Source organism: Chiloscyllium plagiosum, unplaced genomic scaffold (assembly GCF_037043375.1).
Source record: "Chiloscyllium plagiosum isolate Xiang-an unplaced genomic scaffold, Cpla_swu_hap1 HiC_scaffold_11, whole genome shotgun sequence".
Taxonomy (NCBI): Eukaryota; Metazoa; Chordata; class Chondrichthyes; order Orectolobiformes; family Hemiscylliidae; genus Chiloscyllium; species Chiloscyllium plagiosum.
In genome coordinates this window covers 57,770,925-57,786,923 of record NW_028270149.1, presented here as the reverse complement: position 1 = coordinate 57,786,923, position 15,999 = coordinate 57,770,925, and the positions used below count along the sequence as shown (strand labels likewise).

General features: G+C 39.1%; 1 protein-coding gene across 2 annotated transcripts in view; it reads left to right on the top strand.

The window, feature by feature from the left end:
* The first annotated feature begins 447 nt into the window (after positions 1-447).
* Positions 448-15,999, top strand: part of LOC122557182 (amine oxidase [flavin-containing]-like) — an 80,157-nt gene continuing 64,605 nt past the window's right edge. For both annotated transcript variants that reach the window (XM_087992096.1, XM_043704583.2), the window contains exon 1: positions 448-4,360. In XM_087992096.1, the coding sequence (XP_087848222.1) occupies positions 4,312-4,360 (49 nt within the window). In that variant the 5' untranslated portion in view covers positions 448-4,311. The remainder of the gene's footprint in view (positions 4,361-15,999) is intronic.

Sequence of the window (15,999 nt, the reverse complement as noted above, 5' to 3'; positions counted from 1 at the left end):
CAGTGAGGTTCTCAATAGGGTTTGAATGCATTCTTTATAAAATTAATTGATTCATGTTCCACAATGACTGGTGTTTCACTTGTCAAATTGTAGTTTCCAAGGATAGTAACATTTTTTTACCTGTATACTAATGGTATTCTAAATGCCCATTTGTGATTTCTGGTATAGTTTATTGACCTCTGCAGATAAACCAAAGGAGCTTCGTAGTCATCAGCATAGATAAGGTTTGAGTTGGATGTTTACATTCAAAGTGTCATTATACAGAATTAAGAATAAAATCTGATTTCTACTGATCTGAAATTAGTTATGAAAACATTTTCAGTTATAAGTATTTTCCAGTTGTACACGTTTGTTGAATTCTAAAAATTCTAATGGAGGTTTTATAAACATCAAAATTTAATTTGTTGTTAATTGCCAATAATGTCTATAACAGAATCATTGTGATCTCTCTCATATAAAAAAGATTATGTGCACACTTCTCACAAAATTTATGTCACTCTTTCTTCATATACATAATTTAAACTGATTGGCTAAATTTGAATTGTTGTGAAAGCAACTCTACCAGCGTTACAGCTCAAATGTTACATCTTCAAATTGTCCAGTACACTTTGTGCTTGCAGTCAGTTACATGACAAGTGATTGCAAGCTTTTCAGCTTTCATTCTCTCTTAAAGGTACAGTACATGCCTTCAACTTCATCATAGTGGAAACAAAAAAAAGCACTGATTTTTTACTATTCTCTTGTATCTTAAAAAAAATGAGGACTTTGTTATAGGATTTCTAACATGATAATGATGAAAATTACAAAATTTACAAACGATTACATATTCTGTGTAATTATCATTTTGTGCAGAACAATATTCTTTGGAGGATATATTTGAGGCATTCCCACACTTCCCCACCTTGTCCATCTTGAGAAGCTGGAAATTTGATTTCACATGGCTTCTCTGGCTCTAATTTCTTAGCAGACTGCAGTTATACTAGTGTTATTCTGAAACTGTTCTGAATAATACTACCAAAATGTTTATATTGCTATATAATTGTCTCTATAAATGCACTTTAAAACGATCTCTCCTCTGAATGTACTTAGTGCTATCATATTTTGAAATGCAGATATATGTAACACCGTTGTTATAATTGGAAATTGGTTATATTTGGAGGATTATTCAGAAGATGTGCTGTTAACTGTTACAATCCCCATCTGTTCTCATTTTATCCCTGTCATGTGCCAGGTGTAGCAATAGAAAGAGGTTTGTGCAAAGTATTCCTCCAAGACCAGTGAGGGTAACTGATTTTTTTTTTAACCATGGAAACATTGAAATGAAGCAACACATGAATCTTTTATATTTTACTATCAAGTAATTGATCAGAAAAACCATGACCTATGTATGTTCATGTATACATCATTGTTTCAACTGCGGTATACAAGACAAAACAAGAACAAATGATCAACTCCCAAAGGTTTTCACAACAAGCCAATTACTTTTGCAATGTAATCAATATTAAGCAGAAGAATGTGAGCTAAATTGCGCAAGTAGAATCATACAGAACAAATTAATATATGATCAGATAAATGCTTTGCATTGTATTAATTAGGGGAGGTATTGTATATTAGAATGCTAAACTCACTATTATTCTTTGAATAACATCATAGGATTATGCTCATGATTCTGTGCAAGCAGAGGAATAGATAGATATCTAAATTTCAAAAGAAGTATCATTTATATTTCTTTCACAACCTCAGGATGTCCCGTGTGGGCGACACGGTGGCACAGTGGTTAGCACTGCTGCCTCACAGCTCCAAAGACCCGGGTTCAATTCCCGCCTCAGGCGACTGTGTAGAGTTTGCACGTTCTACCCGTGTCGGCGTGGGTTTCCTCCGGGTACTTCGGTTTCCTCCCACAATCCAAAGATGTGCAGGTCAGGTGAATTGGCCATGCTAAATTGCCTGTAGTGTTAGGTAAGGGGTAAATGTAGGGGTATGGGTGGGATGTGCTTCGGAGGGGCAGTGTGGACTTGTTGGGCCGAAGGGTATGGGTGGGATGTGCTTCGGAGGGGCAGTATGGACTTGTTGGGCCGAAGGGCCTGTTTCCACACTAAGTAATCTAATAAAAAAAAGTAATCTTATCTAATCAAAGGGTTTTGCTGTCAATGTAAGAGTTCGATGTGTCACAGTTTACTGTGCAGTATAGGTAAACATAGCAAGCAATTAAATAAATAACCAGGCAACCTATTCTAAATAATGTTGATTCAGAGATAACTGTGCATGGTACCAGAAGCGCTTCCTTGACTTCTTTTTTAAACATAGTGCCACGAGGTCTCTAATGTTAAGGTGAGGGTGCAGACTGGCTCTAAAAGACAGCAACCTTGGAGCTTGACTGAATATGGCTGGATTTCATCTGAGTTTTTCAACAATAACAGCTGTGGAACTGTTAGCGTTTGCTGTCATTACTCCTCTGAAATTGATATCAACGTCCCAAGATTGCAGATATATAGCAAACCTGTAAGTCTGGAGATTCAATTCATTGTGAGTGGTTCTATGCTAACCCTGAGAGTGGGCTACTAAAGGCAGTTAGATATCACTGAACTATCTTGAAATTCTGCTGTACATTTTCTTAGACTCCTGAATACCCCAATTTTAATAAGAAATTCTATCTTTTAAACATGTTTTAAAGGCTTGTTTTTGACTTTATTTTAATCTCGTCTCCATGTCCAATCTATCACGATTTTTCTATTTTAATGTATGTAAAAATTAAAAGCAAAGATATTTAGTTATTTTTAATTTCCTGGTTTGCAGATTGTGGGAATACTTGGCTATTTGTCCTGTTTTCTGACATCACTGGTGCTAGGATGTTTGGAGATTCCTTTGATATGATGCAAGATTCAAGCTAACCTTGGGCAAGAGAATGACTGTGCCATGTAAGTTGCTGGATCTGCACGGATAATTTTTTTCAAGGTCAGAAAGCCTAACTAAAAAACAAAAAGGAACAAAGAACTAGGAGGACCTCAAAAATAAAAACACAAATTGCTGGAAAATCTTAGCACATCTGGCAGCATCTGTGGATAGAAAGCAGAATTAATGTTTTGGGTTCAGTGATCCTTCTTCAGGATTACCACTGCTTCACTGTTGACTGCAAAATCCAGCTCAGTTTGTTACTGGAGAATCCTACTGGATTTGATCTTAAATCACCAAAAGCCATTCACAAAAACAAAGTCAAGATTAGGCCCAGATTATAATTTACTGAGCTTCTTCATTTGCTATTAGTAGGACCTTGCTATGTACAAATTGGCTGTTATATTTTCCAAAGCACAATTTTTATATTTAAAAAGTTGCTTTTAAAGTATTAAAATAACACGCCATAATAAAATCCTTTCTGCAAATTCATTCATTATCTTTCTTTAAGAGATGGAAGAAAGTTAAAAACTTTGAATATTTTTAATTACCAGTTGAATGCAGCAATAAAAAATGCAAGGTATTAATGTTTAAAATTTCAATGTCCGTGAATGTTTTTCATTACACCATCTTTTGATCTATGTTTTGCTCATCTTTGAGCTTCTACTTATTATGTATCATCAGCTGTCTTAAATCGGAATAAGCATTGGTAGAGGTTACCATGGCATCTTGCTATTGTGGGGTATGCAAATAATTCCCTCTGACCAAAAGAATAAAATATTTTATAATTGCTAATTCCTTGTATCTAGCAAAATAGAATAATCCTGGCAAGTTAAAATGGTACAGTTATATGTGGTTGAAACAGTGTCATCAGCATACAGCTATTATAAGCTCTCAACAATGTAACTTTTGAGATATATGCTGATTCTTGCTATTAACATGTAAATCTGTTAGGTCTATATTTCTATACAGAGCAATTAGATAGCTCTGCTTACATTAATTTGCACAACAATGAACTCTCAAGTATTTTAGAAAGTTGTTTCATTAACAGCTACAAGAAAGGTAATTTCATGTTTTTTTGTACCATTTTAGCCTTACTTTTACAATTCATGCTCATAAACACTTACATTTGATTCTCATCTTTGATTCTTCACATGAAATAATAAATATATAATCCATAACAACCTTGTCAATGGTCCCTCCTCTTGAGCAAGCAGGAGACATCACACGTACACAGATAAAAGAGGTACGCCTGTGTCGGGCAGTTTAACAGATGAAGAGATGCAGCCTAGACTGTACAACTTGATTTAGTTACAGCCTAGAACCAAACACAACAGATTGTATAAAGGTAAAAGAAATAATCGAATAGCCATATTCAGGAGCATCTGCACAAAAGGCAGGTGAAAACTGACGGTAAAAATGTCCAGTGGAAAACAAGATGTGATCATCATTGGAGGGGGCTTGTCGGGTGAGTGTTTTCTGATTCTACCTTTCAGTTGTGTCTTTCCCTCAAGTTGTCAGCACAATGTATTTAGTGCTGGAGTCGTTCAAAGGAAAAGCAGCTAATGCTTTCTGAATGAATGCATTGTGCCCTAGGATAATAATTTAGGAAGCAATAAAGTGGATTCCGTTCATCCTACATTTGTAGATAATGGAGTTTAACACATATGAAAATGTGTGAAAATATATGATACTGTAGAATTTAATCATCATTTCTGAAAAAAAAATTCTTCCAAATTATTTGAATAACATTCAAAAGGAAAATGCTTTGATTTTTAAGCACTTTAGTTCTCATTTAGAATACAGACTTCATATATGTGGGAGCTGCACATACCATTGTATTGATCTATGCATTACAAGAAGACAATTATCTGCAGTGTTCTATTGGAAGCAGAACTACGAACAATTGATGTGCTATCAGAACATGTTACAGCGAGCACACATTCTATACAGATGTTTTATTTGTTGTCTTCCCAATTATGATGTGTATTTTCACAAAACCTATGGATCTTCAGACTAATCCCTTCTGTACTCCATTCCCAGCAAGGCAATCTTTTCTCACTGTTCAAGCGTACAGTTACTTTATTAGATTGAGTGTTGCAAATCACTGTTCTTGGTCCCCATTCCAAACTCCACCCTCTTGCTGACAACAGTCTAAGATCAAACAAATATCTTTGCTACCTTGGTACCATATTTGACCCTGAGATAAGTTTCCAACCAAACTGCCATGCTATCATTAAGGAAGCGTATTTCGTCCCCATGTCACCAAACTTCACCCCTGTCTCATCTCATCTCATCTAATGCTGAAAACCTCAACTATACCTCTGTTATATCTTGCTTGATAATTTCAGTGCACTGCTGGCTGGTGTTCAATATTCTAATATTATAGTCATCCAGACTCTGCTATTTCCATCTTGTAGCAAATCCTTGTGACAGCTCACTGGCCTCTACTGGATCCTGATCAAGTCATGTCTTGATTTTAAAATATTCATCTTTGCTTTCAAATTCTTCCATGAATCCTTGCCCTAATTTCAGCAGCATAGCTATTCAAGATATCTGTTCCAATAGCTATTCTAATTCTGACCTCTTGTGCATCCGTGATATGAACGTCTCATTATTGGTGGCTGAGTCTTCAATTGGCTATCTCCCTTTCCTTTAAGACACTATTTAAATCTTCCTGCTTCAACCAGGCTTTTGTTCATCTGATATCTATCATCTTCCTATGTGGTTCAATATAATATTTTGAAGTTCAAAGCTTATGGGAAGTGTCATTGTGTATTTTATTACATTAAAAGGCTGCTTATAAATAAAAGATTGTTCTTTTTAGATTAGAATTTGGCTCCAGATTATAGTCTCTTGTATGAAAGAAAAATGTCAAGAAAATATTGTGGAAATGAAGTGAACTTCAGGAGGACTGGCAGTGACGAGGAACCAGACTCTAGTCTGCTTCATGAAGATTTAAACAGCTTGTAGAAAATGTAAACATTTCTATTGAATCATTATGGATGAATGGATTTGCAATTCATGGCTTAATTGGATATGGAACAGTTTAAAGAATTTGTCAAAATATCTCACTAATTTCCTATCTTTTGCTCCTGTGTTGACAATATAGAATGCCATATTATCTTGACATGGTAAACAGGAAGATACAATATTATGATTTTCAGGTATTAGAGTCTAGCCCAGATTGTTTCTAAACCAGCTTGAGATATATCTGGAGGATCTTAATTGAAACTGAGACCAAGAAATTTCTTGACCTAAAAGGATGTTTGGCTTTCTGATGAGGTACGATATACCTCAAATATGAAACCCTGTTTTCCTCCTAGATATTTTGTTTTAAACAATCCCACAGACCTGTGAGAAAATCTCAGAGATCTTTACAGGCACTGTCCCAAAAATGTAGTTCATGGATGAAGAAGATATGGAATGAGCTGCCAGAGGAAGTGGTGGAAGCTAGTACAATTGCAACATTGCAGGTGGGACTAGATTGGGTTGGGATATCTGGTCGGTATGGATGGGTTGGACCGAAGGGTCTGTTTCCATGTTGTACATCTCTCTGACTCTATGAGAGAGCCTCAGTTAATTGCCTGCCAGCTTTCCTTAATCCATTTGAATAAGTACTCAGGTTCTTGCACCAGTGATTAATTCAACACTGAGAACTTGTATGTGAAAAAATACAGATGCAAAATCATATCCTGCTTCTTTGTAGCACAGCAGATTAGCATAATTTATCACATACATGGAGGAGATTGAGAACATTTGAGGTAATTTTTTTGCTTTAGTATGAATGCCAAGTTAATCTGCGAAAAACATCAACATTATTATTATGGACTGGCCTCAGTTATATTCGCTCAAATAACTTTTGGTGTAGCATATGTTTGTTGAGGCAGCTTATTGACCTGGGGGAATGTACATCAGCATTTTGTAAAGCTTCTGTCCGAAACTTTTAAAGGATTTATATGGAAGCACCAATTCTGAGGAGCAGGAAATTATTTTACAGCACATTTCCAATCAATGACATCAAATATGTAAGCCTTTGAGCTTTGGAATCCAATGTGACTGACATAAAAATGTACACCAAATCTGGAAGTAGCATTCCCTGTAACATTCCTGCCATGTCATCTCTCCCCATTGAAACTGCAGCTGTCCTTTCAAAGAAGGCAAATCAAATTATTTGCAAGTGTTGAAATAATGCATAAAGGATATTTGATGATATTTTACAGTTTGTTAATTTCTTCATTTGCATTTTACCAAATAACAGCACTAGCTTTAGAGAAAGCTTAAATAACTTGTGGAAATTTAACTTTTTAACAGTTTTAGCTGAGCTACTGAAACAGGATATTGCATCCTTAAAACGAATCAAATTAAGTAAGTTGTATAATATGTAGACTCAGCCACAGCAGCTGCTGTTCTGAAATCATTCCTATTTAATTGTTTACAGGCTTCTCGTCGAGGCATGTAATTTCCTGTCCTGCTGCCGTCCTTTGACGTGTATTGATTTACACCTCAATAGCTTGACGAAATCATCTCAGAAACCTTTATTGTACTGTCAGTGCAGATCAGAAATGAGTGGGAGGCAAGTGCTGTTCTGAATGCAGATGGATGGCTTTGAATTGATTTATATCAGTGAAAGATCATTAAACTCAAAGGTTTACTGGTAGTGGAAATGAAAAGTTCTTACATTGCAGACAGATTTATTTTGTAATTTTTGGAATTGAATTTGCTGATGTTTGGATTTTAAAATTGAGCTTTTAAAAAGGAAGAGCTTTAGCAGGGCCAGTGGGTGAAGACATGGAGTGATGGGACATGTCCCCAAATTTCTTAAAACAATGTTTAAGTTCTATACTACCAAGTAATTACTCATACAATTAAACGGTTGTATTTTGATCAGAATGTCCTAACTTTACCAAGTCAAACTGAAGACCTAGCTAGTCCATTGACTAGATACTCGGTTATTTTTCACACAAAAATACTTTCCTATCTGGTCCTATGCACACTGTAAAGAATCACAAATGACTGATCAGAATGAATCAGGAAAGGACAGAGAAATTTAACTAAAACTGTATCAAAAATCAGGGAATAGAGACTTAAAAATGAAGTTAAATGTTCTTCTTCGAAATGTGCAAAAAACCTGCAGTAAGTGTACTAGTGGCTCAAATTAAGGTAAGCGTTTTGATCAAATTGTCATTACAAAGACATAGTTACAAGGTCACTAAATTAGTGAAATAAATTTTCCAGAGTGCGCAGCATTTCAGAAAAACAGATACAGGCATAGTCCTGATAGTAAAGGACTAGTGAGGATGTTAGTGAGAAAATATCTGCCTTTAGGTGTTCTTGAAATAGAATAATCATGTGAGGAAATTAGGAATAACAAGAGTGAGGCCTTTAATCTTCACATAAACTGTAATAATAAAATTCATAAGAGTAGTCTAGAAGGTGAGGTGATTAGAATGTTTTTGTTTCTTGGAGCAATATATATAACCGGGGACATAGCTATCTTAGATCAAGGTTAGAGTAATGAAATAGGATACATTCCCCTGGGAAATAGTGATCATAAATTATTGGATTTAGTGATCAATTTCAATGTAACATATTCCAACCACAAACAAAAATCTTAAACAAAGCTAAATTTATGGTGATGAGGGGACAATTAGTGAAGGTTAATTGGGTAGATTGGCAAATAAAAAATATGGCTGCAAATGAACAATGGAAAACATTTAAATAAACAATTCAAAATATGAGTACATTTCACTGAAGTGCAAAAACTCAACAAGATCCATCAGAAATGCATTTAGGAAGTTAAGCACAGTACTAAATTAAATTAAAACGCTTACAATATGAAAAAAATGCAAAAACCAAGTGTCAGGATTTAGATTGTTGTAGAAACTAGGAAATGATTCCCAAAATGAATTGATAAGAGGAAGAAAAAAATACAATAGAGAATAAAATAGGCAGAAATAGGAAAACAGATTGAAAGAGATTTTGTGTATATACATATAATATGAAAAGGAAGAGACTAGCTCAAGTCAAGTTCATTAGAAGGAGCAACAAGAGAAATGATCAGGGGATCACAGAAAATAATTTTGAACAAATATTTCATGTCTGCCCTCTCAGTAGAAGACATACGTTTCATGCCAGAAATAGATGTTAACCTAGGGCTAAAGTGAGTGAAGACATTAAGGAAATTAACATTAATATTGAAGAAATATTTGAAAAAGTATTAAAAGTATAAGGACAAAAAAAATCTGACAAATCTGTAAGACCTGATATCTTATTTCCTAGGGTTACAAGAGGTAACTACAGAGATAATGGGTGTGTGAGCTATAATTTTCCAAAATACCTTAGATTTGGGACCACTCCCATTAGACTGGAAGTTGGCAAAAGTAACACTGTTTTTCAGGAAAAATAACAGTGAGAAAACAGGAACAGCCAGTAAGCCTAACATCAGGTTCACGAAAAAGGTTGTGAATCTTTGGGTTTCTGATGGTTGGAGATGACTCATCATTGTACACATTTAAGTTTGGAGTAGATGGAGGTTTGGCCTCTCAGAGAATCAAGGGAAATGGTAGCTCAATCTTAATTTTATTTGACTGTGTCAGTTACATTCAGTTTCATGGAGGGTTTCACTGTAAGCCTAATGAGTATTCTCAACATTCCTACCAAACCTGCCTCTTTAACTACCTATCTCACCCTACAGCACTCCCTCACCTAATTTTAGCCCGATTCTATCACCCAGTGTTCCTGGAAAACCTCACTGTTCACTGGATATCCCCAAAGGATTAGTATCCCTAACAACCATATTGAAAAGTCCAATCTGTGCCTAATCGAGCACAGCATTCTAAAACTGCTCTATTTGGTCATGGACTATCCTCTGAAGTTGCAGGACAAGGAGAAAATGGTGCCATGAGCCTCTGACTGGGATATGGATAACCTGGTGAAAGGGATAGTCCAGAGATTGGCTGTACTCATCCTAGAGACAGGAAGACAATGATCCATTCCCACTGTCTATTCTCCTCACCATCTTTTGACAACCTGCACCAGCACTAACAGCTGTGCCAGAGCCAGGGTGAGTGGATAGGTGCTCTACATTGGCTCCTCCTTGTGGAGCAAAGACTGGGACTGTTCCTAAGGGAATTCTGAGATACCCATGTCCCACCAATCAGTAAACACCATTCTTTACTCTACTGAAATTCTCACAGTAACTCACCATCAATGCCATTCCTCTCCGGTGTCTTACAGGTGCCAGTGGGATGGCCATAGACCTGCGGAGAAATGACTTTTACCATCAGAAGAGACCTCCTCAATCTCTGAGAATAAGAGATCGGAGGCCTCAGAAGAAGTATTTACAAGCTTGCTTTTTGCACTCCCTCCAGCTCTGATACTGACTCCACAATGAGAAGGTCAGCTTTAAATAGGTTGGGAGTGGGGGTTTCAAGATGGTGGTGATCTAACAGGTCTGCCTTACTGAGCTCTGCACTATAACCCAGGAAAGGTGGTGCTTTAAACCTCCACGTTTTATCTATTCTGGGAAAAATCGGTGATTTTAAGTGATTAGAATCACTATATATCCTTTTTAGTGAACTGGAAGGATGACTAAAGGCAAAAGGCCGGTGGATCACAACAAACTCCCCTGCATCAACGGGCGCACCTGTGGCCGCAACGATGACCACTGTGGAAGCCCTGTTGGACTTACCTGCTCGGCAAAGCCTGGCTTTGGAGTTCATTAAAATCCGAGAAAAGATCGGGTCAGTGATGGAGGAGACCGGAACCAGGCTGGAACCGATCGCGGCCATGCTGCAAAGGCATCCTCAGGAGATGCAACGTCTCGAGCAGCGTGTGGAGGAGGTTGAGCGGTGGACCGTGGCATCAGAGACCGCAGCTGAATCCTCGGCGGGATGGATCCAGGCTCTGGAAAAGCAGGTACAGGCCTTATTGGAGCAGGTCAATGACCTTGATTTTCAAGGTCGAAGAAATAACATTTGTGTTATTGGGCTGTTGGAGTGAGAAGAAGGGAATTGGCCAGCCAGCTTTCTTAGGCAATGGCTGATTTGGTTTCTGGGATTGGAAGCCAAGGGGGGCTGGGTGCTGATCGATCGGATTCACCGGGTCGTGGTGTGCAGGCCTTGGTTGGACCGGCACCCCCGCCCAGTCCTAGTGCAATTCCAGTCTTATAGAGACAAACAAAAAGTGTTGGAAGCTGCCAGAGCGCTGGGGAAGGATCCACAGGCCCTGATTTACAAGGGATCGAAGATTATGTATTTCAGGACTTTTCTGTGGTCGTGCTCCAGAAGAGAAAGACCTTTGATGAGGTAAAGAAGACGCTGAGGGATCTGGATATCCAGTACTCTGTAAGGTACTCGGCAGTGCTCCGTTTCAGCTATGGAGGGTCTGTACTTCTGTTTGATTAATGTTGTGAAACTTGAAAGGGTTCAGAAAAGATTTACAACGATGTTGCCAAGGTTGGGGGATTTGAGCTATAGGGAGAGGTTGAATTGGCTGGGGCTGTTTTCCCTGGAGCGTCGGAGGCTGAGGGGTGACCTCATAGAGGTTTACAAAATCATGAGGGGCATAGATAGGATAAATAAAGTCTCTTCCCTGAGGTGGGGGAAGTCCAGAACTAGAGGGCATAGGTTTAGGGTGAGAGGGGTAAGATATAAAGGACACCTAAGAGACAATAATTTCAAGTAGTGGGTAGTATGTGTATGGAATGAGCTGCCAGAGGAAATGATGGAGGCTAGTCCAATTGCAACTGGATGGGTATATGAATAGCAAGGGTTTGGAGGGATATGAGCCGGGTGCTGGTAGGTGGGACTAGATTGGGTTGGGATATCTGGTTGGCTTGGACGAGTTGGACCGAAGTTTCCACGCTGTATATCTCTATGACTTTGTGACTTTAAAAGGCAAAGGACTTTTTGGACACTTTAAAATAGACTGACTGTATCAAGCAATATGGACAATAATGTTTCTCCTTTGTTGTTGTTTCTTTCGTTTTGTTTTATCCCTTTACCTTTTTTTCTTTTCTCTTCCCTTTTCACTTTCCTAGGGTCTGGGAAGATTGTGGGAACTTTCGGTTTGTTTTTTCCAGCAATAAATGGAGGTCGATTTATGGGTGGGATGGGTGAAACGTCGACTTTTAATTCTTGTGCTTATAAGATTTATGTATTTTTTTACTTTTGTTTTGACTGAGTTTGTGGCACGGATTCAACAGAAGGAGCCATGGAAATGTGTGTGGGTAGTGTGAGTGCCTCCTATGGTCAAGGGAGAAGTCTCCTATTATGTGTTTTTTGTATTGGTTTACTTAGTTGTAGTTTTTAAAAGTTTCGTTTTGGTAGTTTTTATAGATATGTTCTTCAGGCTCTATGAGTCTTTAACTGTTTCCAGTTGGCTCATTGTGAGTAGGGTTCTTTCTCGTGGGGGTTCACGGGCTGTTTTAGATGACTATGGTTAATTTTTTGTTTAAATGGTGCACCTGGAATATCAAGGGGAATCACTCACCGATTAAGAGAAATAAAGTACTTTCAAGTCTTAGGAAGGAGAGGGTAGATGTCGCTCTGTTACAAGAAACCCACCTTGATGACAAGGGACATCTAACGTTGCAGCAGGTAGGGTTTGACAGGGTTTTTTTTCATCTTTTAATACCAAAAGCAGGGGAGTGGCTATACTTATTCAGTTGTTAGATCAAATTAAAGATGAATATGTGTGGTTTGTGATTCTCAAAGCTTTAATACATGGAGGAATATGGAATTCTGAATGTTTATTGGTCCCCGGCACACCCCCTTAAATTTCTGAGGATGCACTCTCTAGATTGATTGCCCATGGTATGTGCTACAGGGGAAGACTTTAATTGCCTCATGGATCCCACAGTGGATAGGATGCTCAGGGGTTCCCAGTGCACCTTCTCTCAATCTAAACAATTGGTGGACTTATGTGTGGAGTTGGGATTTGTAGATGAATGGAGATGTCTTCACCCGGCGGGTATGGATTTCACCTTTTTCTCCAATCCACACAAGTGTTACACAAGGATTGATTTGTTTCTTGCTCCATCAGCTTTTTTGGATTCGGTGCTGTCCTGTAAAATTGGGAACATAGCCATTTCTGATCATGCAGCAGTGTATTTGGAGATTAAGGCCAGGAGTAATGAGGTAGGTTCACGGCATTGGCACATGGATCCTTTCCTCCTTAAATATAGTAAATTTATGGAGTGCTTCTTGTGAGATTTTAAAACGTTTTTGGATATCAACTCATGCACAGCCAGCAACCCACCTGTGCTTTAGGAGACTGCCAAGACCTGCGCAAGGGGTATAATCATCTCTTATTCAGCTAATCAGAAACTACAGAAGGGAGAGCAGCAACATCTGCTCAAAGCCCGTCTGAAAGCAACCAAGACCGTGTACTTTGATAGGCCATCCATGATTAAGTTATAGTGAATCACAGTTTATAGGGCTGCTCTGAATTTGCGCTCACTCAAACAGCAAAGAGAGAGATCTCTTTCGCAAAACAAAGGTTGTTTGTGTATGGAGGTAGGCCAGGTAAATACGTGGCTTATTTGCCTAGGAAGAAGAACACTCCCCAGTCCATCACATCTATCAGAGAGGGCACTGAGACTCTTACTTGCGACTCCAAAAAGATGAATATGGCTTTTAGGAAATTTTACACCAAGCTGTATCGGTCAGAGGGCTGGGAGGACAGGTTGGCAAAGAGGGTGTCCTCCTTTAAGAACCTGGACCTTCCAGGTGTGACTCCGGAGCAGGTGTCCCTTTTGAATGCTCCCTTGACAGTGCCAGAGAGGCAGTATGTAAGTGGTAAGGCACCCGGCTGTGTTTCATATAGGCCCATTTCGCTAATAAACTTGGATTCTAAAATTTTATCTAAGACATTCGCATTCAGTCTAGAGAAGGTGTTGCCATTTATAGTAAAGGAAGACCAGACAGGTTTTATTAAAGGCTGTAGGTCAGCTAATAACATTAGAAGATTATTGAACATGGTCCAGCAGAAGTCAATTCCGGGCTTGGTGGTCTCCTTTGACACGGAGAAGGTGCTTGACTGTGTGGAATGGCCATATCTTTTTTATGTTTTGGAGTAGTTTGGTCTCGGTGGGGACTTTACCGGATGGGTGGAAGTGCTATATAGTGATCCTATGGCAGCAGTTCTTACTAATGGCTATAGTTCACGCTGGTGATTGAGGCTTTGGCGGAGGTTATTCGGAGGGACCCCAACATAGTTGTTCCCAAAGTGGGATCAGGGGCACATGAAATCACACTCTACACAGGTGATGTTCTCCTTTTCCTATCAAACCCGGCAGTGTCTGTGCTTCATTTAGTACAATGTATCAATTTATTTGGCTCTCGGGATATAAGGTTAATTTTATGAAGTCGGAGGCCATGCTCGTGAGGGGTCTTGGGGGAATGCCCATTCTTGAAGGTAAAATCCGATTCCCTTTCAGGTGGACACAGGGAGGTGTTCTGTACCTAGGCATTTTCATTACTCTAGCCATTGACCGGTTATATAAGGCTAACTTTGTGCACTTGCTCGGTAAGGTAAAGCAGGATCTTCAGCATTGGGAGGTTCTTCCAATATCTTGGTTAGGCTGAAAAGCTCTTATTAAAATGAATGTTCCTCCTCACTTATTATATCCCACGCGAATGCTCCCTCTGATGATGCCAAGGCAAACATTATGGAGACGCAACAGTTGCCTCAGTTTTTTAATTTGGTATCACAGTCAGCCTCTCATTAAGCTTACCAAGTTGTAGCTTCCCCAGGGAAGTGTGATGGCGGTTGTGGTGGCGGGGTTGGGGGTTTGGTGGGGTGGGGAGTTGGGGGTGTGACTTTCCAGATATTAAGAGGTATCAAATAAACTCCCTACTATCCTTTGTGAATGATTGGACTTGTGAGGATCCGAGGTCAATATGGCTGGATATTGAGGCCTCCCAGGTGAAGTGCCCCCTCATTAATCTGCTATTCATGGATAAGATGAGGACAGACACAGAGTATTGTTGGAACCTAACTGTCATCAATACAGTTAAAGCGCTGAGAGTGATGCGACAAAGCAAGGGCAGTTTATCTAAAACCTTCTTTCTCAGTCCTACAGTAGGAATGCCAGAATTTCGGACAGCATTGAAGAACTCTGGTTTTTAGTTATGGACATCTAAAGGAGTCTCTTGTGTGGGAGATTTATTTGAGGGGGAGGTCATGATGTCCTTCGATCGGTTGAGTTGCAAGTATGAATTGCCCAGCAGGGACGTCTTTCGTTACTTTCAGGTCCGGGACTTCATCCTGAAAAAGACTACATTTCTGCTTGATCTTTATAGATCTGATGTAGAGAGGAAAGTGCTTCAGACTACAGGTACTCTCCCATTTAGCACCCTTTACCATTTACTTGGAGGTGGCACCTCAAAAGATATTGAGTGGCTGCATGGGGGTTGGGAGTGGAGATTTTGTCAGAGATATGGGAGGACATTTGGGAGAACGTGAGAAAGATTGTGATCTGCAACAGAATGTTCATCTGGCATCAGAGCAGCTTGCAAAATTCAAAAAAGGAGTGTCTCCATTGTGTCCCAAATGCAAAGTAGGTATTATCACTCTTACCCATTGTTTGTGGTCATGCCACAAGCTTTGCAAGTATTGGAGTGCTATAGTGAGTGTCATGGGGGGCTGTCCTGGGGACTGAGGTCAAGGTAGATCTGGTGTCTCTTCTCCTGGCCCTGCCAAATTTGCCTTCCTTAGATGAGCATGGGAAAAAGCTGTTTAATATTCATACATATTGTGTGAGGAAAAACATTTTGGTGAGTTGAGCCTTGGAAAGCCCTCTGGCCCTACTGGGATGGTGTAGATTAGTTACGGAACACATCCCCCTGGACTTCCTTAAAAGTATGGTGCACCAGAAAACAGAATTTTTCTACAAGATGTGGCGGCCCTTTCTGAACCACCTAGAAGCAGATTTATTGGCCATACTAACTAGGGTTTTTGTTCAGTCACGAGGCCTGGGTCTGATGAGCCAGGTGCCCTGAGAGGAAGAAATATGGGTATGCTAACTGATGCTTCCTGTGATGGAGAGCTTTGGTTGGGTTGTGCTGAGGGCTGTAATTTAACTTATGTCCAATTATTTAT